This window comes from Mauremys reevesii, linkage group 21, assembly GCF_016161935.1.
Source record: "Mauremys reevesii isolate NIE-2019 linkage group 21, ASM1616193v1, whole genome shotgun sequence".
Lineage (NCBI taxonomy): Eukaryota > Metazoa > Chordata > Testudines > Geoemydidae > Mauremys > Mauremys reevesii.
Genome location: NC_052643.1, coordinates 14,841,329 through 14,865,797, shown reverse-complemented (window position 1 = coordinate 14,865,797; position 24,469 = coordinate 14,841,329). Strand labels below are relative to the sequence as shown.

The window sequence follows — 24,469 nt, the reverse complement described above, 5'->3', positions numbered from 1 at the left end:
CAGGACTGCACCCCTTGCACTGACCTGCAATCGCCTAACGGTGCCTCTCTGCTCCACTAGCCCAGCTACTGAGCTGACTGTCCCTCCCAACCAACCCCTCGCCTCCCGTGGTAACTCTACTGAAGGCAGGTCATGGAAAGAGAAGTGATAGAATTTACCAAAGCAAAACGTTTTCTAAATGCAGATTCTCCTCCCTGCCCCAGTCATAATGCTACAAAACAGGTACATTCTTCCCTCCCTCCTGATGCAGTGTGTGTTTGTGCTGCTACAGCTACAGTGTGCTAGAGGGATCATGCAATATGATGCCTTCCATCAGAGGACACTGTGCGTATGTCTACACTGCAGTTAGACACACACGCGGCTGGCTCGTGCCCGCTGACTGGGGCTAGGGAGCAGCTTAATTGCGGTGTAAACATTTGAGGTGGGAGGGTCCCAGAGCTTGGGGTGCAGCCTGTCTACACTGCAATTAAACAGCCCCTTAGCCTGAGCCCAGGTTAGCTGTCACAGGCCAGCCGTAGCTTTTTTAATTGCAGTGTAGACCATAAGGTGTCTGGCTAAACTGTCCAGGCCCCCTGCTTTCCCCTGCTCCTTTCAGAGACACTGTTGCTGGGGCCGGTAGTTCGACCTCTGTTGCTTAGGCAATTCCATAAACATGAGTCTGCTATTTCTGACCCAGCCTGAGCTAGGAAACACTGGAAATGTCCCGAGAGTGTCTGTTGGTTCCTGTGAGACCCTATTGTAACTTCTTAGCCGTGGCGCAGATGCTTTGCTGAACTGGAGATGTCCCCGAGCCTCTGAGACTGTCAGTGATGGCACAACTCACAGCTCCCCTGCCACTATAAACCTGTTTAATTATGTTTGCTTTTGGGCCTCAGTTGTTGGAGCGGTTCCCAGAATGCTCCACTTCATATTTGACCTGCCGTCTTTCTCCCCGCATCCTCCTGCCAAAAACCCCCCAGAAAAGAATGGCTGCCGCTATCCTTGCTGCAAACCCAAAACAAGGGAGAGAAAAAGGCCAAACGATTACCAGTGCTGCAGATCGTAGTACCCAGGTGATTACTTAGCTCCAGAAAACTTTGCCTGTTATAGAAGAAGCAGCTTCAGGAGCTTAAATCCTGCACTTCCCAAATACTACTTAGCACTTAATTACTGCAAACTCCACAATGGTGAGGGGTTGTAGGGTGTAGAAGGGGGAGTGTCAGGACTTTATCTATGGCCCTGGGTGATTGGAGAGGGGATGTACAGAGAAGGAATGTTCCATCAAGAGACTACTCTGCTTCTGTTACTTCCTGAGTTACCTCCCTCTTTATAAGAGTTACTTCAAGTCTGGCCTCTTCTACTGCAACAGGCAAAAGGAGATAGGCTAGTTTTTGTCCATCTGAAGATGCCAAGCATGAAAACAAACCTGGGGATGAGGGTGGGAGATAAGAAAGAAGAGACCCTAAAAACAACAGTAAGCTATAGCTTTTGTACATATACCTACGAAGGTGAAAGGCCTCATATACCCTTCCTGTTCCAACTTTCCCAGAGCCATCAAAGGCTTTGTCTACACTGGCAAGTAAAAGACAAAACTTCTGTCATTCAGACGTGTTAAAAGAACACCCCACTGAAAGACACAAGTTTTGTTGACGACAAGCGCTGGTGTGAACAGCGCTTTGTCAGCCGGAGCGCTCTCCTGCCGACAACGCTAACGGCGCTCGTTGGGGGTAGACGTTTTTTGTTGGCATGAGAGCCAACAAACAGCGCCTACACTGCGCACCTTTTAGCAGCACGGCTGTAGTGACACAGCACGGTGTGTGCACGGACATAGCCTACGACTCTTCTCTTATTGAGTGAAATCTTGGCTCCCTTCAAGTCATTGGGAGCTTTGTCATTATCCTCCAGAGGGCTGTTTTTCAATGCCCAGCCATTCTCAAACTTGGACGTCAGTTAAACTCAGAGGGCACATTTTCAACTCTTTTTTCCTTTCTTTTTTAAAAAAAACTTAAATGTGCGGTTTTCTTTTCTTTTCTTTTCTTTTTTTTAAACATGGTCCTAATTAAAGGCAGGAGAAAGTGACAGGAGATTTTAATTAGGGCAGCAAGAAATAACGAAATAAACAATAAAGACTTTGTCTCAGTTCAAAGAAGTCCGAGGGGAAGCTAAAGAGCATCTGATGCCAGCCTCTGATGGTTTGAGGGTAAAACTATTTCAAGTGTTGCCTGGCAACAGCCACAAAGGAAGGGGAAGGAAAGTACCCACCTGCCCAGCCACGTGCTGGGATCAGAGGGGATGAAAAGGGGGAGCAATAAGATGAAGGCATTTAATTTCCAGTTAAGTTTCTTTCTAAGGTGCCCACTTCCTTCTAGCCTCTTGCTGCCGGTGGACTGGCATGTGGTCTCTGGTTTTGTATCCGTTTGCCTTATATAATTCTTAGATGCAGAGAAGTGGTCTCTTCGGCCCTGCTCATCTACAGGTCAAGTTCTACGGTCTCTCCTCAGTGCACCCTGTTGTGTTACAGCAAGTGGAAGATGACCTCCTAAATCATAGTCATCCTTAATCTTGGTGAACGTTTCCTCTGAAGTGTCCTTAGCCCCCTCTTGTGTGGCAGTTTCTTGGTTTAACTGCTCCCAGGAAACTATTTCATATCTAAATTTGCCTTTCTTTAATTGAAGGCAGACGCTCCCTGTTATTACATCCTTGGTCAGTCTCGCATAATTATTTGCTTCTCTTGATTTCTCCTTTTTCCCCTTGAGTAACTTGCTGATAGATCATTTTAATTTGCAGCAGGGTGACTCATCTGTTTAAACCTTTACAGGAACTTTTGGGTTGTTGGATTTTTCTCCGCTGTCTTACACAAGTAGTTATCGTTAAGCACATCAAAGGGCCCCTGTTGTGTCTTGCTGTTTCATCCCTGTCTTTATCTCTTAGCTTCCAGTCTACTGAGCTGATTTGTTTTCTGATTGCTTTATTTCCTTTTCATGTTCTCAATATATTACACACCCCGCTTGTTGCTTCTCATTACCACCTCAGCCTCTTTAGCTTTGCTGTGTGCGTATGCTAATACTGAGATCTCACCTCAGGAAGACACAGCTTTTTGATGAGCCTGTGGACACTTCCAATCACATATTCTACGGAATGTGAGACAAAATACCTCCGGCCGGCCCTGTGTCTCCACCTCGCACAACACCTGCTCACCCCAGTCTCTTTGGACCACATTCTGCTACCCTCATGTTAGGTAGTACCTTGACATGTAAGCAGACTCATTAGAATCAACAGACCTGCTGATGGAGTAAGTTTAGACTCAAGAAGCGCAAAAATGGCAGTATCTGACCCACAATCTACATCTGGAACACTCCCCAGTTGATTATAAAGACTATAGTCAACAAGACTTCTGTAGCCTCCATCGGAATCCCTGCACCTCTTGTTAACTCAGACTTCTTGCTTATACGCTTGGATCAACTTCTGTTTGTCTGCTTTGCTAATGGTTACAGTTGAAGTCTCCTGCATTTCAGCCTTTTAGCAATGTTGCTCCAGTCTCTGTGGTTTTGTCTGGTCTCAAATCACTGGATCAGTTCCTATTGTTTAGATTTAGGGCAAGGTCATGAGATGATGTAAATCAGAGTATTCATTGGAGCTATGCCCAATTTACACCTGCTGGGGAATTGGCTTATTGACACCAGTGAAGCTATTCTGTTTTATACCAGCTGAGACTGAACCTTTAAACTGAAAGGATGTTGACTCCAGTTTTTCAGAAAGAAACATGGAGTGGAGCAGAAGTCTGTCTGGATATAAGTGCTAAAAGACTTTGCAGGCATTAATATTTGCTGGTGTTAGACATCTGTGTACTAGAAAATGTCCCCATGTTTCTATTCAAGAACCAAACGGGAGGGTGCTTCTGAAAATCAAGCTCTTTGTATCCGATGTTGCTTATAAATAGGGATGGTTGGAAAATCTGTGAGCTGTTTTCTTATTATTATTTTTGACCAAAAATTGGGAACATTCTTAGACAAAAAATTTAATCTCCCCCTCGTGGCATTTTCCAACCAACTTTGCTTGAAAACCCTGGGTTGACTTGTGGTAGAAACCTGTGCAAATGCGTTGATCATGTTGATTTTGGATGGTTCTGTGCTGTGTTTATATTATTGGAACAAACAAATTTTCAAAAACAATTATCAATCGGTAGCAATGGGTCAAAACCAGAACCGTATGTCTGACTGTTTCCCCATACACCTGGGTGAAAGCCATGTCACATGTCTCCAGACAACATAATCAACCCCTGGTTTTGCCTATTCTTACTGATCCATTTGCTCCAGTGCAAATGTTGTTCTTCACTAGCATTCTCCTAAACTTAGGTACTGTAGCTTCTTCGATAATTCATAATTGCAAAAATAGGGTGTCCCAGCACTTCTAGTTAACCTAAAACCTCTGTATGGACCGTTCTGTCTCCCAGATTTGATCTTCTGTTTCTGTCTCTTCTGTAGTCTATTCATGTATTGTGGAATTTCTCATGTTTTTCTAGATGTGCATATCTCTTAGATCCTCCCTCAATGTTGTTTTGTGTCTTACTTGCCTTTACTCTGTCTGTTTGTGATTTCAGTGGACTTCTCTATGTCAAAAAAAGTCTACTTTTAGAAGCAGAGCATTTTTAGGAGCCTTGAAGGTACCCCCTCCTGACTCAGGAAGGTGTAGTGAGCACCACCACACACCTGCATGCCTCTAACCAGTGAACTCATTAGCATTGGTGTTTCCTTATTAGCATTTTGAAACTGTTCAACTCATATAACATGGATTGTGACGTTTTACTTGGTCAGTTTTGTCGGGTCATTGATCAGCCAGAGAGCCCACCATTTATGAAGCAGATCCAGGATAAAAATCTTTCTCTTTTTTTTCTCTCTCTCTCTCTCACTTGCTGTCTCTTCTCCTACATTCTAATACCTTTTTTTGTTTGTTTTTTTAAGCTACAGTTCAAACTGGTTCCTTCAGTTGTATGTGATATCATTTAACGTAATGTGGTTAAGTTTTCAGAAAGTCAACTGTAAGGACCAAAGGGTCTGGTGCTGATTTCCATAGGTCTGCTTTGGAGAAGGAAATGGCCAGCACTGTTTGCAAAAGCTAGAATTGGAGCTGAAAGCAGATATTCTGGATCTTCTTCTAAATGACTCTTGTTTTTACCTTTTTTTTTTTTTAAACCAAATTTGCACTGGATTTGGGATCTTGAATCAGTAATTTGATTCAAGCATTAATGGCGAGTCTAACAAAGATGCACCAGATAAGCTAGAATGATACCTGGGGACCTTCACTGCACATCACCCATTCCATCAGTGGGCCACTTTCTTTCGTTTTAATTGGGGTTATTTGTGTGTGTGTGTTTGGAGATTTTTCTGAATTTTGCAAGTAATTTATAATGGGTCTGATTATCATTTAGTAAATGAGTGCACTTGCCAACTTGTCTCAATTGGATTCTGCTTGGAAACTTCATATTTTGGCTGGTATAATTTCTTTCCCACTCTGGTTATTAGCAGATGCGGTTGCTCAACAACAAATGTTTAACCTAGCTTTGAATTTCTCCAGTGATGGTGAGTCCACAACCTCCCTTAACAGCTTGTTCTCTTGCCTTAAATGTTACAGAGGGTGTATTTGTTAGCCCTGTTGGTCCCACGATATTTGAGAGACAAGGTGGGTGAGGTAATATCTTTTATTGAACGTCTTCTGTTGGTGAAAGAGACAGAGTCTGGAGCTACACAAAGCTCTTCGGGTCTCTTTTGCCCACACAGAGCTTATTGATATTTAACCTCAGTTTCCCCTACCCTATACTGTTTGCACTGCCCTTGTTGGCTTATGGGAGTAATTGGTCCCCGTCTTCTTTCTTTAAACAGGTACGTTTCTCTTGCTCATCTCTTCTTCACACAGAAACATGCTTACTCTTGCCAGGTATAAGGCTGATCCAAACCCCACTGAAGTTGAAAGAGATGTTACTGTTGACTTCAGTGGGGTTTGGATCAGGCCCCTAACCTATGATTTTTATGGGCTAGGTTTATAGGATTGCACAGAGCAGCTTTAAACCCAGCCTCGCTGGCTGGTTGAACTGGGTGTGCAGCTGCTTCCTAGCTCTGAAGCCATGCAGAGCAGGCAGAGCATCCTGGTGAATCTGACCATGTGTTCTGGGGCAGGAAAGTAAATCACTTAAATTTGACACTTCTGCACTTACAAATGGTATTGCAGAAACGTGACCTCCTCTGTGACATCACAGGGCAAAGGATCCAAAGTGACTGCAAGCTAACTTCTAGCTGGTAGCGACACTGAATCAGTTGCAACCTCTATCTCATAGCTGATAAATTTCAAGACCTGGCCTGTGGGGCCTCTGATAAGAGCATGTGTGCTCCTCTTTACACCCCAAGTAGAGGACAGAAATTACCCTGCTACTCCAGGAGAATCTGATCAAACTGCAAACGTGACAGAGTTCAGGAAGGGATGAACTGGTCAGAGGAGAAATTCTTAAAGCAGATCAACAGAAGCAAGTTATGTACAAGATGCTCTGAGCACACAATCAAAACCAAAGGAGCCCTTTATTATGTACGGGCAGCTTGTTACTTCAAAGTTGGCAAGTGCACCTGGAATGTTTGTGGGAATGCTGAAGCTTTGTAAAATTCACTGGATTGTAAATCAACTGGGGGAGGGTGTGGGGAATTGTCTGTGTTTTAACATTTGGATAAGCATTGAAATGTATTTATTATGGCTCTGACTGCCTTTGCTTGTTTATAATGTGTTTCTCCAATGATGAAAATGTGCATGAGGGACATTGGATGAGGAGGTTGTCTGGTAGGAATTGATTAAAACGCACTCAGATGGGGGGGGAGGGACAGAATCTGTCCTTGAGACGGGAACATTTCTGGTGCTGGAGCCTGGATACCTAGTCTCCTGTATGCTATTATTATGGCACCCGTGATAGTCTTATGTATGTATAGAACAAAATGTGGCATTTTATAGCTGTTTTAGACTTCCCTACAGGTACTAAAAAAATGTAAAGATCAATTTGAATTACAGGGTTATTTTGGTTTCAGAGTAGCAGCCGTGTTAGTCTGTATCCGCAAAAAAAAACAAAAAAAACAGGAGTACTTGTGGCACCTTAAAGACTAACAAATTTATTTAAGCATGAGCTTTCGTGAGCTACAGCTCACTTCGTCGGGTTATTTTGGTTTTTAATGAGGAGTGTGGGTTTTTTTTTAATTGAAGGGGCATTGTCTGATTAAACTGTCAGCTTAAAAATTGAAACCTCACCCATGTTACTAAGAATGCCTTGGCTGATTAAAATTGGAATGATTTTTAAAAATACAACTTTAGCTTGACCCCATTTCTGTTTGTGTTTTCAGCTGTTGTGTGTCAGTCGCTCTGCACCTCTCAGTTCTGCTTTGGACCCTGACTCTCCGCTCCCTTGCACATCGTGTGCTCAGTTACTCCTGTGCAAAGTGTCAGGCTTTGTCTACACAGCTGGCGTAACATGGCTGTGTGGTTGAGGCTCCAGCGCGGGGAGAGAGCTCTCCCAGTGCTGTAATAAAACCACCTCCGCGAGGGGAATAGCTCCCAGCGCTGGTGCATTGTCTACACTGGAACTTTACAGCGCTGAAACTTGCAGCTCTTGGCGGGGGGTGTTTTTTCACACCCCCCGAGCGAAGAAAGTTTCCGTGCTGTAAGTGGCCTTGTAGACAAGGCCTTAGAGAGGGGAGAATTCTGATTGGAAGCATTTGACACCCGCTCTGCACAGTTGTTAACTGACAGCACAAGATGAAAGACGGTGGAGATACAGGCCCCGTTTCTATTCACTTTTTCTGCCTGGTACTCGTACAGGAGCCCGGCGCTGTTGTGTCTGGGTTTCCAGTATTACAGGTGACTTGTTTAATTGCAAAAACATAATTTTTAATTGACTTTTAAAAAAAAACCCTGTATTGGGTTTTTCTGCCAGACTGGCCTAGCCTAGATGAAGTGACCCTTTTCAAGTGAGTGTTTGTTTGCAATCTATACGATTAGTGTTATTTGTATTCTGGTCGGGCCAGGCGAAGCCCTGTGCCACTACATGCAGTACTGCTCTGCAGGGTGACGCAGCGTCCTCCTCTGAGACTTTGTGCCTTGCCTGGTGGCAGCTGGCACAAGGGGAATGGCCTTGGTCCGTAGCCACGGAAAAGGTGGCCCAGGATGAGGGTGAAAGGAAAGAGGCTTGGGACAGTCACTCAGGCTGGCTAAATCCCTGCTGCCATCACTGGCTGAGTGAGGCAAGGGCTCTGCCGACACCGGTGGGTTAGCGAAAGGTCCACTGAGATGTTCAGGGAGCCTCTGATTTTAAAAAGTGCCGCACAGTGTGCAGGCTCACAAATCGACACGGGCAGCCCCTAGGGACTCCTTCCATTGGCTATTTCCCCTTTTCTTCTGTCCTGTAGCAGAGTGGGGGGGTGAACCTGGTGCTCAGATAAGCCAGCTGCGTAAAACACTGCAGTGAAAGAACAGCAAGCTGGTCCCTGGACGCGCACAGCTGACGTCTTTATCTTGTTGAATAATAGCCTGCCTCATTTCTAGGAAGCTTTGCACTGGAGAGCCAGGGAGGGGGTTAATGGCTTGCCTTAGATAGATACAGCAATGTAATATGCTAGAGAGTAACTCACGATACCCACTACTTTTTGTTTAAGCTGCTCATCCAACTTCCACTGAGGTCAGTGGAAGAATCCTGTGGACTGAAATAGGAGTTGGATCAGACCCATAACTATCACTCGGGGAAGAAGTTGCGGTGAACATTACAGAAGTAATGTTGTTGTCCGTTTGTTGAGTGCCATCATTGTGGGACTCAAGAAACTGGCTGATCAGGGTAACCAGAGACATTCAAAGTTGCTGTAATGTACATTCTTAATATGTTTTTTACATTTGGTGTAACTACTGTTAAAGTACTTTTTAAACATTAAAACACGTTCAGGGTTTGTTAAAATTAAATATAAATTAACGATTTTAAGAAGTTTTATTTTGTTAAAGGAAAGCACTAACTTGACAACAAATTTGTAAGTCTCTACTTACCCCGGATTCCACTGATGAGTTGATTACCTCTTCTCCCCTCACCCCCAAGTTCTGCTCTGCGTCCTCATAGTGAGCCTGTGAGGGTGAACCATTCCCACTTGTGGGCACACTGGAGGGCTGACCCACCAGCTCTGCCAGGGAGACAGCAAAACAATAACTAGTATTTTGAAAAAGTTCCTTGAAATTCATCCTTGGGAGTCGCAAGGCTGAACATTTCTGAGTACCCCAAAGCTTGCTGCTTTCAGTAGGCATTGGGGTACTCTGCACCTTTCCGAATTCAGGTCCTTATTTAGTGTTTTTCCTCCCAGTATCTCGCCCCTGTGGATTTCCTTGTAAGGAGATGTGTAGTACTAATCCAAGAATAAAGCTAAAGGAAGGGTCATTAATACAGGAATAAAGCTGGTTGGAAAAATTAAAACAACATTTCAATGAAAAACAGCGATGAAATTCTGCAAACCCATTTGCCTTCTCTATCCTCCTCATTTTCCAAACAGCTCTGGTGCTGGGCAGTGACAATTTTGCAGGAATTGGGGAGGGGGACACTCCTTTGTACTTTACTGCACCTCAAGTACTTGTGCGCCAGGGCAGACATGCGCGTCTTCTATTATGGGGGTTTCTTTTATTTTCCAGGTCAAGCAAGCTCTGGGCTTAAAAGGTCTATTTCTCAGAAATCCAAAACAGGCCTCGCTAGACAGTCATGCTGCTGGTCAGCTCCATCGCAAACACTCCTTTAGCAGCCACATCTTACGGCGGACGGCCAGCGCCCCTACCAAGAGTCAGAAGAAGAACAAGAAAGGCTTTCCTGAGATTGTTATCGACGCCAAAGACAACAGCTCTGAAGGGGCCAGTGAAGACCGTGAACTGGAAGATTCTTCACAGCCTCGCTTTGACAAAGAGCCGGAAAGCTCCTCTCCATCGCTGGCTCCCAGAGAGGGGGCCAACGGAGAGGTACATGGCAAAGGGTTGAAAGGTAAGGCCCATAGTTCTGGTAAAGGTAAACGCCAAACTCGTACTCACGGGGGTGCAACTTTCAGTGAGCCCACACGGAGGTCCAACAGGGTCCGTCTTCAGGAGCACCAGCAGGAGAAACAGAGCGTCTTTGCACGCTGCGCCATCAATGGCTCTGGTAGGATCGGAGTGGCAACCAATTGCATGAAATGCATGATTGGTTCCAAGGAGAGCCCCGATCTAGAATGCAAGTGGAGTGACCATGCTACCAGGCCAATCGCTAAAGATCTGCTGCACCATGATCAGTATAGCAGTATAACGGGAGACGAGAGGTTAGAACTAAAAAATTGGGGTATAACAGAGCAACCCAGGCCTCGGTCAGATTTGCAGACTTGCAGCAGCCTCGGAACGGCCAGTGATCAACCAAGGAGCACTCAGTCTTTTGTGACTCCAGGGAAGAAAAATGGTGAAACTAAATGTCACGGGATGAAAGGTCATCCCCGGCAGAGGTGGCAGTGCCAATCAGGTGGCAAGTATGGAAGCACTGTCAACTTGGTGACAGCCAGCAATGGCTCAATATCCTCCAACTCCAGCAGTCTAGAGAGTCTTGGAAGCCCAGAATTCCCCAAGCGCTTGTCTGAGAATTCCCGAAGGCAAGTGGGCACCCTTCAGAGGGAAATGAATGCCTTGTTCGTTCAAAAATTGGAGGAAATTCGAAGTAAATCCCCTATATTCTTTACTGGTAAGACCAGATTTTTTTCACCCCATTTGCCTTAGATCATCACCTCATTGTCTTGGCTTCCTCATAGCTCCTCCCCTTAGACGCTCCCACATTTTTATTTTGCCACCATAGCTCATTTTGTTTTTTTTCAGTGAAAGAAAAACATTTCTGCATAAATGTGCTTTTTGTTCCCTAGTTGTGTCTGACCTAGACTGGTCCTTTCCATACCTAGCAAACCATCTACAGTAGCACATCCATCTGTCGTCCATGAATGTGGAGTGGAGATTTTAATCATGAATCTAGTATGATACTAAGTAAATTTTGAGACTCCCAACCAGAGCATTGCTTAGAGATTGAATGGGGAAAGCAGCACTGCTGTCCACCCTGACTATTGTCATCCTCACTAGCATTATGGTCTGTATTGCAGTAGAGTGCACAGGGACTTAGTTGTGCTAAGCACTGTACAAACACACAATTAAAGACAGTCCCGGTCCCAAGGAGCTTACAATCTAGATAGTCTCTAGTTCAGCTACTAGTTATGGGCTACATGCAGGAATTACTGGGTGAGGTTGTCTGGCCTGGGCTATGCAGGAGGTCAGACTAGATCAGTGGTTCCCAAACTGGGGTTCATGAACCCCTTGGGGTTTGTGAAATGTTACAGGGGGTTCTCGGGAAACAATTCCCTAATGGTGGACAGCAGCCTGGAGCCTTTGGACTTCCAAGAGCTAAGCAGATCAAAGCAAGCATATCTATAACGCTGAAGAGATATAAACTTCTAGACTCCTTATAAGAAATGGAAAGGGAGGTGGATATTTTTTGCTGTTTTTCAAATTAAATGGGCAGCTAGTATTGTTTTTTAAATTATTATGAAGAACAAGTTTAAGCTTTATTGTAACGTGCGTTGTTTGCCTGGCTGCTCAAGCCCTGAATGCTTGTGGAGGAGGAACTCTGAGTTGGCTTCTTAAATACCTTCATGCTGTTTCACATCTGATATTCCTTGGTGAAACATAGGGGCCTTGTCTTATAACAGGCTTATTCAAAGTGATACAAGCTATGAAAGTGAGATCTTGGAAGAGTGTTGCCGTTTTCATAATGTAATAAAAATACTGTAATGATAAATAATAATTAATACTAAATAGTGTGTAATAAGCATGTCATAAAAACATATTTTATATTTCCAAGATCACTGCTTTTATAATTTATACTCAGGTGAAGGAGAAAATCCCTGGAAATATTCATTTTTAGGAGGGGGTTTGCGAGACTTGACATTCTAGTGAAAGGGGTTCACAGGTTGTTAAAGTTTGGGAACCACTGGACTAGATGAACATAACAGTCCCTTCTGGTCTTAAACCCTAGGAATCTATAAGCCCTCAACAATGCAAATACTTAAGCACCTGCTTAACTTTAAGCATGTGATTTCAGTGCAACTTACACACATGCTTTAAACTGAATTATTTGTGTGTTTGCAAGCTGGGAGCCTACCATGGACGTCCTCTTTAATTCTCTTGGAGGACACTGTCAAGACTACAATTTATTCTATTTCTTTTTTTTTTAAATCTGCTTATCTTGCTGATGACATCGTAGATTATTAAAACGGAAAAAAAAATCCCAAACAATATCGTTCTCTGTCTTTGCCATCTGCCATCTTAAGGTTGTATGTCTGGGATTTCTAAAGCAGCTAAGGGAGTTAGACATCCAGGGTGAAATTTCAGAAACATGTAACTCAGGTGCTTTTGAAAAGATTACTGCCAACTCCCATTAAATTTCATTGCAGTTTATTTCAGGCTCCTTCGAGAGCCCCAACCAAAGCCTAAAGAGCTTCTAGGGGAAGCCCAGACAGATTTGCCCTTCATGGACTGGGCTGCTGTTTGAATCTTTTTTTTAATTTCAGTGTTTACTTTTGTTTTAAATGATCTGCTCTGAACATCTGGATTATGTTTTATCACCAAGTCGCATAACATGAAATTAAACCAAAACTGCGGAGCCCTTTGTGTATCTAGATTTTTCATAAGCTCCAAGAGATGCGACATATGGAACCATTTACCATTGTTTGTGCTGGGGGGAGGGGAGAGCCCCCACAGCCTCCTTAGTCGCTGAAGAAATATTAAGATTGGTGGATTTAATCAAATTTTGAGCCTGACTTCTCAAGTGTAGAATCACAAACCTTTAAAAGGGTGAATAAGGCATTTGGATTAGACGTTGATGAGCTAGTGACCAAATATTAGGGTTGCATAAACTGCAAGCATCCTCCATCCACGTACTATTTCAGTGCCCTGTGCAAAGACCCCAAGGAGCCAGCACAGGGAGGCGAATCTAACGACACTTCAGAAATAAACGTTGTGTTGGTGAAAGATGCCAGGAGGGTGGGACAGGAAACCGAAGGCCTGTGCTTGGCCACAGAATAGGGAGAGTTCTGGCAGCAGCAGTGTGAGCCTTGGTTCTTTTGCCGTGCCAGCGTGCCTCAGCCCACACTAACAGGACAGTGAACATTCAGCCCGTGGCACTTGCACTCCGACCCTGCTCCCTGGCAGGAGCTCGGGGGCCAGAGGGAGGGTCCTGTGGGCCGGATGTGGCCCACGGGCTGTAATTTGCCCCCCTCTGGCCTAGGGGCTATGAAAGCACTAGGGTGCCCCTAGGCAGTCTAGGAAACATACAGATTTGGGCCTGGTCCAGGGACGGTGACATAAATGGAAGCTTTGCCTTTGACTTCAATGGAGCAGATTTGGGCCTTTGGGACTTTTTCTTCTACCTGGGAGGAAAAGGGCTGGAGAGGGGAGAAAGTTGAAGCTACTTAACGGTCCTCATAGAAACCAGCAAGGTTGACTCTTGGCTGCTTTCATGCAGCTAGATCACTAGACTGGTCCCCCAGTCAGCTAGGAACTGCAGCTGGAGATGGATGAATGGGCAACATCCAGATGGCAAGGAACCTACCCCTGAATCTGTCAGATATGTCTACACCTGTTGTTGATTTACCTTGCTGCACGCGTGCTACATCTTTTCTGGGTGTGTCCGTCGTGCAGCTGTGTGCTGGAGTCACGTTCTGCTCGCCCCAAGATAACTAGCATCTGTGCTCCGGTAGCAGTGCTGCTTTTATAGCAACTCTAGAATGTCAAGTAAGGCAAAAATCACAGGGGCTTTCAGACTTGGGTTACGTGTTTCCAAACCTTCCTTGAACACTTACACATTGGCCAATTTCTTTTTAAAACAAAAACCTTTGGTCTGGGTCCAATTTATGCAATCCATTGTGTGCTCTGGTTGGTCAAAAATTCTTAGGATCCTACAAGAACTGTATTGCTATCGGTGTCTATTTCCCTCTCCCTCCCCACTAATCGATCCTTTTATCTGCTCCTGCCTTCCATAAATTAACTGGATTTTTTCCTCTGTTCTATCCTATTCCACATGCACACTCTCTCTCTCTGTAGTTAAGAACTGACAGGACAAGCAAGTTCAAGGTAACTGTTTATTGAGTGTCGCTAATGCAAGCATTGTGTTGCCTGTGCTCCTTTTTAGTTTCCAGGCATCTTATAATTACCTCCTCCTCGTCCTCCTAAAACTGCTGCCTGGCTTCTTTCTGCTGCTTTGCTAGTTCTTGGAGCATGTTTGCATTTTGGTCAGCGGGCAGCCTTCTTTGTTGTTGTTTTTTTGGCATGATTGTTTTGTATGTTAGGATATACAAGATAAAGAAAGTAACCCGAGCATCTGTTTTGTTCAGGCAACTGGCTACTCCAGTGACTTCTCAAGAGTGGACTGTCAACTTTGTTTTCATCAGCATGTCTTTGTGTGTGGTCTTTAAAAAAGAAATAACCAATTCATTTGGCAAAATAAGGTTGTGCTCGCTGATAAGTAACAAAATGGGCAAACTGCTTAAAAGGATTTTTTTAAAATCACTTGGTTTTTCATCTCCTTCACTGCCCCGGCACCACCTTCCTCTTGAAATACAGTGGATGCCAAACACGTCACCAGTTGGTCAAGCAGCGATCTTCTGACTTTTGTTTCATGCTGGCCGTTCTCAGTGCTGCCAAAGGATAGAACAGTTCAAACAGATGAGGGATGGGGTTAGGATTGTAGGCATCAGTACAAAGACAAGCATAAGCTTTTCTTCTTTGGATATGTATAATCAGTGAAGTAACATGCTACAAATATGGTCAGAAGTGACTAGTGGTTTTTGTATGTCTCATTGGATGCTCATCGCTTTCTGAAAACTGCATGTCTTCAGTTGGGTACCCAACATCACGACGAGTTACTTTTGAAAATCCTGGCCAACATTTCTGACAAATGACAGCTTTCATAGCAAAGGGATAGTGTGTAGAATATGCATCTATAAGTGAATCAGCGTTGTTGATAGTTTGATTAACCTTTGCATCGCCCATGTATTTTTTCCTTTCTCTCCCTCCCATTAGGTGTCTGCCAGCTCTCAAGGCAGAGGTCAGTCACTTCTTTATGCAGCCTAGAAACTATGACCGAAGAGCCCCTCATTGCCAATGAAAAACAACATGCTGGTTCTTGCATCCCTCTGCCTGTTAACCTCAGCAACGATTCTGAACAAGGGTCTGTGTCTCATCATTCCAGTGAATCTAGATTGGCAGGAAGTAGCCCAACAGACCAGCCTGAGAAAGCTGCTCTTGCTGATGAACCACAAGCAGGCTTGGCTTCAGAAGACCAAGTGCTCGTAACTCCAGGGACGGCCGCCACAAGCACGTTGGGCCAGGAAGATGAAAGTAGAAGCACAAAGGGACCACTCGAAGATGGGGGTGACTGGGAAAAGACCCAGGGTAGTGGAGAAGATCAGTCTGGTTTGGCAGTGTATCCTCAACGAACCTGGGAGATGTTGGCACCAAGTGATACTTCAGTCCATTCCACTGAAAAATGTCAGAAGCAACAAGACCATGTAGATCAAATGTTACCAGATGTGAACTGCACTGCCGAATCCATAAGCCAGAAGGATGGTGCCACAACCAGCCCACCACGACCAAGCCACCTGAGTAACAGCACCCAGCCGACTTTGCCTCCAGATGCTTTCCAGAGAATCCAGCCTGCCTGGGCTCCAGCTGCTTCTGTTTCTTTGACCAGCTCTCACGTGTTAGTGAAGAGGTCAAAGAGCGAAGGGCACAAGAATTCCGACTACTCAGCCTTAATGAAAAATCCAAGTAGCCTGTCCCCGGCAGCAGAAGTGTACTCTGATGCCACTGTTCATGACCAGATCTGGAGCAAGCTAGATTCCAGCAGTCACCGGGACAGCATGTCTTCCTCCTCCAGCATGTCATCCAACGACACTGTGATAGACCTCTCTCTGCCCAACCTAGCTCGCAAAAGCCTTCCAGATCTAGGAACCCGTCATGAAAACATTGAGACCGTTGCTGTGAGAAAGGGCATGCGCCCCCGGTCTGCTACGACATCTGGTAATGAAATGCCAGTAGTGACCAAGAGCAAATCCAATCCCAACCTGCGGGCCGGCCAGATGTCCATTGACGAACTGCAACCCAGGCCGCTGGCCAGGGTTCCTCAAGATGCATTAGCCTCCATCCCAAGGAGGCATACCTGGAGCAGGCTCTACATGGAAAGTCTCAAACAGTCTTCTGACAAGTCCAAAGCCCAGGATAAAGCAGGGACCAGCCAGGCAAAATCCAAAAGCCTTGGGGATCTCACCTCCGATGACATCGCGTGCACTTTTGAAAGCAAGTACCGGAGCATCAGCAGGAGCTTCGTCACTAAGTCGATGCGAGAGCAACGCCGCTCCTCAAGCATAAGGTCCTCGGCCAAGCCCCAGGACCAGCTGACCGAGCAGCTGAAGAAGCTGACAGCCTTTCAGGAGGAAAACGACATCACCTCCCCCACTAGCCTCGAGCCAGTTGAATCCGAGGAGGAAGAGGAGGGCTTGCTCCTCCGCAGGTCGTCCTCTCGCAGCCAGAGCAGGGTGCGGTACATTGCCAACCGAGCCAAGCAAGCCCAGGAGAGGCAGCGGCTGCAGAGCCTGGGTCAGATCAACGGGAGCCCCATTGAGGAGAGGGGAAACCCCGAGGGAGCCTGCTGCATTGCAAAAGTAGTTTGTACGGATTCAGCTTCCCCCAGTCTGTTTACACCCCAGCTAAAGAACCAAACGGATTTTAACCAGGACACTGAGGTCTTCTTCATGCTGAAACTCTAATGCTGGGAAGCGCTGAACAAGGTCGATATTTACATTCCTGTCCAAGCAAAACTTGGAAACCCAAGAGGCATGAAATGCCCACACGCGAGATAACATTTCTTCGCCCCCATTGAAGATAAAGCAACCAAAGAGATGGGCTGTGAAGAGATGGATGACAGCGTATTGGACATCCAGAATTAGGGCAGGCCCAGTGGAGTCAGTGGCTTGCAGATACGGTTTCAGTTTTAAGGGCCTGGGGGTTTGGGGTGGCTTGTTTTGTTTTGGCAGCCTCTAATTTGGCCTTTTTTTTCCTATCTGACCACCAATTTGCACCTGCAATTATCTGTGCGCTCAAGCTACGTTGCCTCTGCCTTCCAGGTAAACCTCTGTGTGACACTAGTGGTGCCCACAGCTACTTGCTCCCGCAAACTGCAGGTCCATAAAGGAAGGCCTAGCTTTAAAATCTGGCCCCTGGCTGTTTTTCTGAAGAGGGAGAGGCACTCTGAGATAGTCAAAACCATAGTGTAGCTGTTTTCTGTGTTAATAATCTAGCTGGCAGATCTACCACCGCCCAGCCTGCTCTTGTATGTTCCAGTGAAAGTCCCTGTTGCCTCATTCTTTTAAGCTGAGGAAGAGAAATCTCTCCATGTTCAGAAGCAGTGCTTTTAACCCAGTCTGTCCAGGTATACAAACTGTGTCGAGTTAGTGTTTCAGAACCTAATTTTGGGGGAGGAGGAAGGTGCTAGAAAACAGACAGGAAATGTCTTCTGTTGACTTTGTTTAGCTCTGCAATAGCTAAAATGAATGCTACTATTCCTTTGAAAAGAGAATTGACCCTTTTCGGTGAGATTTTAACCATGCTGCTGTACATAGCACCTTCAGGATGAATTTTTCTGTTATGCACTGCCATGCAAGATTTTTGAGCATATGTTTTAAAAAGAGAGCTATAGATATATATATATATATACAGATTTTTAGATGAACATATTTAGAATTAAACCCAACCTAAATGGAATAATTTTTTCATTTTTTTAACCTTTTTTATTTTTAGTTTATTTTTGTCAGGATTATCATTTGTTGTTTGAGACTAGATGTACATTTTATTGGTGGGGAAGGAGAATGTTTGTCGAGATGTGTTTTTAAAGTGGAGCTAAAGTTTTAATTTTATTTTCAGTCTGCCTAGTCCCTTTTATTGGGGGTATTTTTGTTTTTGTTTGTAACAATTCCTCTCTGGATAGTTCAAAATTTTAAAATCCATTTGTAAAGCCTCTGACACTACTCAAATAAAAGCATTTAACCTTTTTCAGCTTCTGAACTGTTTAGCTGCAGCTAAACAAGAGAAATTCCCATAGTTTCTTATACTCCCTATAAGTTTGTTATGGAAATGTGGCTAATTCCCCTTTTCTCACTTCCATGATACAGGCCTTTGGATGTACCACCTTTCCGAGGGGCCACACAACTTATGTCCATCAGTTCCACCGAAATGCAGCCCACTCTGGTTGGAGGGTGGCCTCCTGTGGTGTCACATATCCTCACAACCATTACTTGGGGGTGGGAGTGGGGTTCAAAAGGGATGGGGGTGCCTCTAGATTACTAGTCTAGGTGGCCCTGTATCTTCCCCCTCTGTAAAGGCCTGAACCAAGGACCTAATGTAAAGTCCACTGAAGTCAATGGAAGACTCCCACTGAGATTTGGCTCATTCCTGTAGATATCCTCAATGGCTGCCAAGCTGTTTGGTGAAGTGTCTCTATTGCTGCTTTGGAGCCTCCTGCTAAAATGTGCAAGATCCAGTCCTGGGCAGCTGCAACCTTCTGGATCGTTCATTTGTAAGAGCTGTTCCATGACAGCCAAAGCTGTGCGTGTTGAATAGAACGGAGGAAAGGTAAACTCGGGCTGTTTTCTCTGTGAAGCAGTGTTGCAGTGGTGGAGGTGAGGTGAAGCTTGACTGAAGACATAGTAGCAAACCTCCGCTCTTATTGCGAAGGGCCCTTGGTCTTTGCTCTTTAATGTCTCTGTGTGTTTCATACAAAAATGCCCCCCCTCGTGTGCAGTAAGGTGCATATTGCTCAGTTCACACTATTTACACTGGACGGACAATCAACCTCCTTTGTGTTGCAGGGTATCCAATACTAATGGAGTCAGACCCACAGATAGTAGGGGTCAATTTGGCCACAAGCATTTCAAACCTGGATATTGGATCATAAAGCCACCTTATCAGATGATAGCTAGTGGCTTGATCACAATGCATAGAGGGACGGCTTAGGGGGGCTAGCTTCTCCGACAGAGCTTTTAAAGTGACCTTGAAATGTTATCATAAAGCAAAGTCCGACATCCTTAAATCTCCAAGATGGAAATCTTATCACTCCAACTGCCAACAGGACAAAAGGTTTGCTAGACTCCCGGGGCACAGGGACTATGGTAACACTTATTGAAGTGACCCAATGGGGCCTTTTGAATCTCTGAAAAATAATGCCGATTGGCAAAGCGGAATGCATGGCTTGCCAGGACTCGTCCTGCATTGTCACCGACACAAAGCCGCTTTCATTAATATTCACGAGACACCAAGTTGGACTCTAACACCATTTATCATTGGGCTGAAAAGCTGTATGTCTTTTATACGTAAAACTAGAAATCCATAAAGCAGAGTGTGTCGGTTTAAGAATGTTAATAGTTTATTTTAAGCTCCCTGCTGGGTTCAGGTAAGGAATGGGAAGAGGCATTTAAAATGCATTTTAGTTTGGGGTTTTTTTAATCTAGTTTAATAGTCTGATTCTCTGTATTCATGTCATATTAAGTACCTTTTTATTTAACCAATGCACAATATGCAAGCTTAAAACATGAACCACTTCCAGCCACTTGGCTTTTTTCACAGTTATGAAACCTGCATCTTGTTTTAACACCCTCTGGTTTATTTGGATTTTGTCACTTGCTTGTAGGTCTATAGCAGCTGTCTCTTAAGCATATTTGGACGGTTTGCTGTGTTCCAGTAAACCCAGGGGACAGTGAATGCTGCTACACAGAAGACTTTTAATGATGTGTTCAAGTAGCTATTCTAGGGGGATTTTCTTTCATGGTGTCTACAGAAGTTTAATAAGCCGCCTTAATTTCTCTCCTCGCATTTAATCTTGTTGGCTAGCACACTGGTTTCTCTGCGTCCTCTTCTGCATTCTTGCTCGGTTGGTTGGATGCTGCTGTCCAGAGCTGATCTGCGGAGGGAAGTCGGGGAAGTGCTGTCACCCACCGTATTGCCTAAACAATTGTGAGACAGGTGGGGGGGATTTTTCAAGATACAAGCGGGAGCCAGGTCCCCAAACCCCACTGACTTCCACTGGGAGTTGGCAGGCGCCTAATTGCACTACGTGCCTTTGATCAATCTCCCCTTCCATCAATATACCAGCAGACACAATGAAAAGGCAGGCCCTGCCCGATGGAGGTTACAATCGACGTTTAAGAAAGGGTGGATACCACAAATAGAGCACAAATTAACAGCCTGATGGTGGTGATAAGCAGCAGTCACAGGACACCCCCTGCCTTGCCGGTAGCATTCACTCCCGGACATCTGCAGTAATCAATAATAATCATGACCGGTCAGTAGCTGCAAACGTTCCCGTTACTATAACAGGTGAAGTTGTTCTATAGCGCGCTCTGGCCTCAGAGAGCCATAGGGGAGATATAAGAAGCTATCCCTGTTATACTGTTAACTCCATGTAACAGCCCAAAGCCCTGGCAGATTCTGCACACACCCTGGTTTGCCGGGGCCCATTTGGATTGTTGTGCAGCAGAATGGCAGCCTGCCTTCAGGTCTGGAATAAGCATGGGCCAGAGATGGAATGGCAGCAGGAGTTCAGAGGGGGAATAAGCAGCAAGGGCAGGTGAATTCAGCATCCTTCCATAAGGCCAGTAATGGAAAGGCCAGAGAGCGAACGCTTCCTTTCTGCTCTGAGATGCGAGTCCTACAATATCGTCGTGTTGGCTCAGTACTTTCCACTGACTTCCAGCTCCAACCTTCCTGGTTTACAAGTTTAAAAAAATGACAAGCATCAATCCTGCAACCTCCGCTTGTGATCAGAGCTGGAGTTCATTCTGGCTCAAGCATCATCATCGCTAATTAAGACCCTGCAGGTCAAATTCCATCCTCGATTACTAACAGGCCGACCTCATTGACTACTAATTTGTCCCCAAGTCAAACCCAGGCCAGTCCATTGCTATCTGAGCACTGGCACAGGGGTAACCGAATGCAGAACTTGGCCGTGCAGATGGAACAGTATTAACAATGTTGTTACTGAGGCACAAGTCAGAACAGCCATACGGGTCAGCTGGGCCCAAAATAAATACAACTATTCCGAGAGCATGTAGAGAGAGAGCGGCACAGGCAGGGAAGCTGAAATAAACCACGAGGACGTTGCACTGTGCGAGTTGCTGCCCAGTGCTGTGTGTAATAACTCAGTGACGCTCATACAATCACCAGGGGCTGGCTCACCCCTCAGAGACCCTGGCACCCGCCAGGCACAGGAGGAAATAAATGCAGTGTTGCACATCCATTGCTTTTTATTTCCTGCTCTGTGAGCTTCCTGTTGTCTTGCTTTCCATCTCCCCTGCGAGTGTGTGGATGCTGTTACCGCATGTCTCCCCACCTCCCCCAAGCTCAGTGCATCATCCATCGGGATTATTATTATTGGAATTTTCCAAAGTTCGTTATAAACGCAGCGTGAGACTGGAATTGTCAGAAGGGAGCAGGAGCCAGCGCTTTGCACGTCTGTACAGTATCTTTCGCCTAAGACTCCCAGGCTGCCACAGATGGGTCTGAATCCAAATTCTAGTTCTGCTCCTGTAATACGGATCTGAACCTAGACCCAAGCTTGGAGGCTGGGCCCTATGTAAACATAAAGCTGGATTATCCGTCACACCCCAAATCCAAGCACCTCTCCACTTTGAGGAAGCTTGGATCTGAGTTTTGTGGGTTGGATCCATTTCTGTTCTACGTCCTATCTAGGCCTTGCAGCATCCCAGGGATGTATTCTTACCCCAGTTCTGCAATAGGGAATGGAGGCCTTGAGCAGCTGTGTCTGTCTCCCAGGAAAGAAACAGGGTCTTCGCCATCTGTTGCTATGATGCAAAGGGACAGGGGAGTTAGGTAGAATCACAAGAGCAGGTGTGAGGTAATGGGGTATCTAGAGTCATCTTGCTGCCTACAGGGTTTCCTATGCAAGCAAGTATTTTGCAGGGTGTTTTGCCTCAGTGCTGTGATATCACCCCCACCTTTAGAACAAAATATTTCATCCCTCGAAACACCAAAAAAGGAAACTGTTTGGTCTGGAGCCCAGAAGAACGGCCGTACTGGGTCAGACCAAAGGTCCATCTAGCCCAGTATCCTGTCTGCCGACAGTGGCCAGTGCCAGGTGCTCCAGAGGGAATGAACAGAACAGAGAATCATCAAGTGATCCGTCCCCTGCTGGACATTGTTGGGTCTTCAGAGCAAGGCTTCTGAATACTGGGCTCTTCATCCCTCCTAGCTCCGTTTGGTAAGGGATTCCATGCACCCAGCACTGCAGCTTGCTGGAAAAGGCAAAAGCATTGCGCTGAACAGCCAGCAGCCAGTGTGGAGACAGCAAGAGTTTTCCCCTGCCTCAGCTCTTCCCCTGAGGCCTTGCGTGCTGCTCAGTTCATTAAACCCCTGCGACTAGGACCAGGGTTTCCACTTTACAAGCTATTTCCCCTGCAGAGTTTGACTGAGGGTTTGTCGTCCAAGCCCCTCGTGTCGCTCAGGGTTTGGTGTTGCTGATGGTGAGCACTTGATTGTATTTTTAAAGACTGATCCTGGCAAAGCAAAACTTGCGCAGCAGCCCCTGGTTGCACTTATTGGCTGATTATCCCTCACTTGCCACCAGCTGGGCATAATCCTACACATAATTTGCATCTTATAGCCCAGAAAATGTTCACAAGAACCAGCACGAAGCTGCTTATTCCCCCGCACCCCCACAATTGCTTGGATTCTTGCTTGACTCCTGGGAGCAGAGTGGAAAACAAATGGGGCGATGGTCTTATTAGCCTTGACGCTAAGCTGCAGGGGAAGGGTGTTCGTGCCAAGCACAGGAGCTGGGGACTGACCCTGAAGGGGAGCCAGGAGGAGAGAGAGACATGGCTGACGGAGCTTCTCAAGGTTCTCTGCAGCCATAAGAATGAGAAAACATTTGAGCATTTTCTCTCCCTGCCCCTACTTTCATCCCCCGTGGTCTCTTGTCGTTCCTTGTGCGGTCTCCTCAATGGAGGCCAGACCCAAAACCCACTGAAGATACTAGAAAGACTCGCGTTGATTTCAGTGGGCTTTGGCTCATGCCCTTGAATGGACAGTTCTGTTAGGCAAAGGTGTGTGCGGAGGCAGCTCTGGAGGAGACTTTGGTCTCTGAGTAGAGCCAAGGCTGGAGGCAGAGTTGCACCCTAGGAACGGTGGTGGGCCAAGGTTCCTGGAAGAAGGGGTGTTATCAGACGTCACCAGTGTGGTGCTCTGCTCTGTTCAATGTTGATAACAGTCGGCAGCATGGATGTGTTCCCTCTGTGTGCTGCCCCGGCTCTGTGCAGATCGCTGACAAAGCAGAGCCCGAGAGAACCCCCCAATGACCACAGACGCCGAAGGCACCCGGCCAGGTTTATTGCCAAACAAAACACAGTCTCTAGCTTCCAAGACCAGATGTCTACAGTTCTGCTAGTACATCTGTGCTCCCTGGCAATGGACCGACTCAGTCAGTGTCGGGACTCACCACTGCCCCCTAGGCCTGACAAGGCAACTCCTCGGGGGTAAATTCTTATACACAGGTACAAACAAGTTACACCTCACTCCTGACGCATTGAGGTACAATCCCTCTACGTAGCAAGGTGCCACCTCTCACCTGGTACATGTTGGTTCAAACAAAACAACTCTACCCATCATGTTACCCTTTTGCCTCGTCTTTAGGATGGGTCAGCCTGTTCCTTGTTATCTGTGTGGAACATGCAAGTATCGGAGTGTTCTAGTACCATCCTAGCACATGTTTATATCTCTAGTGTCCAGCACCTTTTAGGTATGTGTGTTTTTGCAACATCAGCCCTTTCCTTGCCAGCTTCTGTGAGCAGGGCCTGCCTCTGGCTCACAGCTTAACTTTGCTTTATGTTAACAAAGTCTTGACCATTACTTTAGTTCAGGCCTTAGGCCTCATACCGGGCCTCTGATACAAGGGTTTGTGTTTCAGGGCCTCATCTTACCGCAAGGGGTTGCCCTGTCCCCTCTCTGCTGTATGTGTGTAACTAAAGCCAGGTATACGGAACGTACACTCAGCCTCCACAGCACTGATTTATCGTCCTCTGGGAAGCCAACCTGCAAGGCCGTGGCCATCCGGTACCACCCGACAGAGGGGCGACACTGGCGTCAGAACAGGACCCTGGTGTCAGCAGAAGGGACAGCAGCTCCCTGGAGCAGGAATTGTGCCATCTAATCCAGGTCTGGAGCCTTCAAACGTCAACTGCCTTGCAAGGTGAGTTGCACAGATTGCATTGCGTTCCCTATGAAAGGGAGGCTCTGTTCCTGCAAGTGGGTAGCAATTTAAACTTCCAGGGGTCATGTATCTACATTACTGGGCACAGCAGAGTTTCTGCATGGCTAG

At 45.9% G+C, this 24,469-nt stretch overlaps 1 protein-coding gene across 2 annotated transcripts in view; it reads left to right on the top strand.

Moving 5' to 3' along the window:
- The window catches only part of PLCH2 (phospholipase C eta 2), a 303,870-nt gene extending 285,770 nt beyond the window's left edge, over positions 1-18,100 (top strand). Inside the window, exons 23-24 of one of the 2 annotated variants that reach the window (XM_039509130.1) lie at positions 9,670-10,009; positions 15,109-18,100. In XM_039509130.1, coding sequence (XP_039365064.1) covers positions 9,670-10,009; positions 15,109-16,853 — 2,085 coding nt within the window. In that variant the 3' untranslated portion in view covers positions 16,854-18,100. Of the gene's footprint in view, positions 1-9,669; positions 10,730-15,108 lie in introns of both variants that reach the window. The other variant, XM_039509129.1, reaches the window with a different exon arrangement.
- The last annotated feature ends 6,369 nt before the right edge of the window (positions 18,101-24,469 follow it).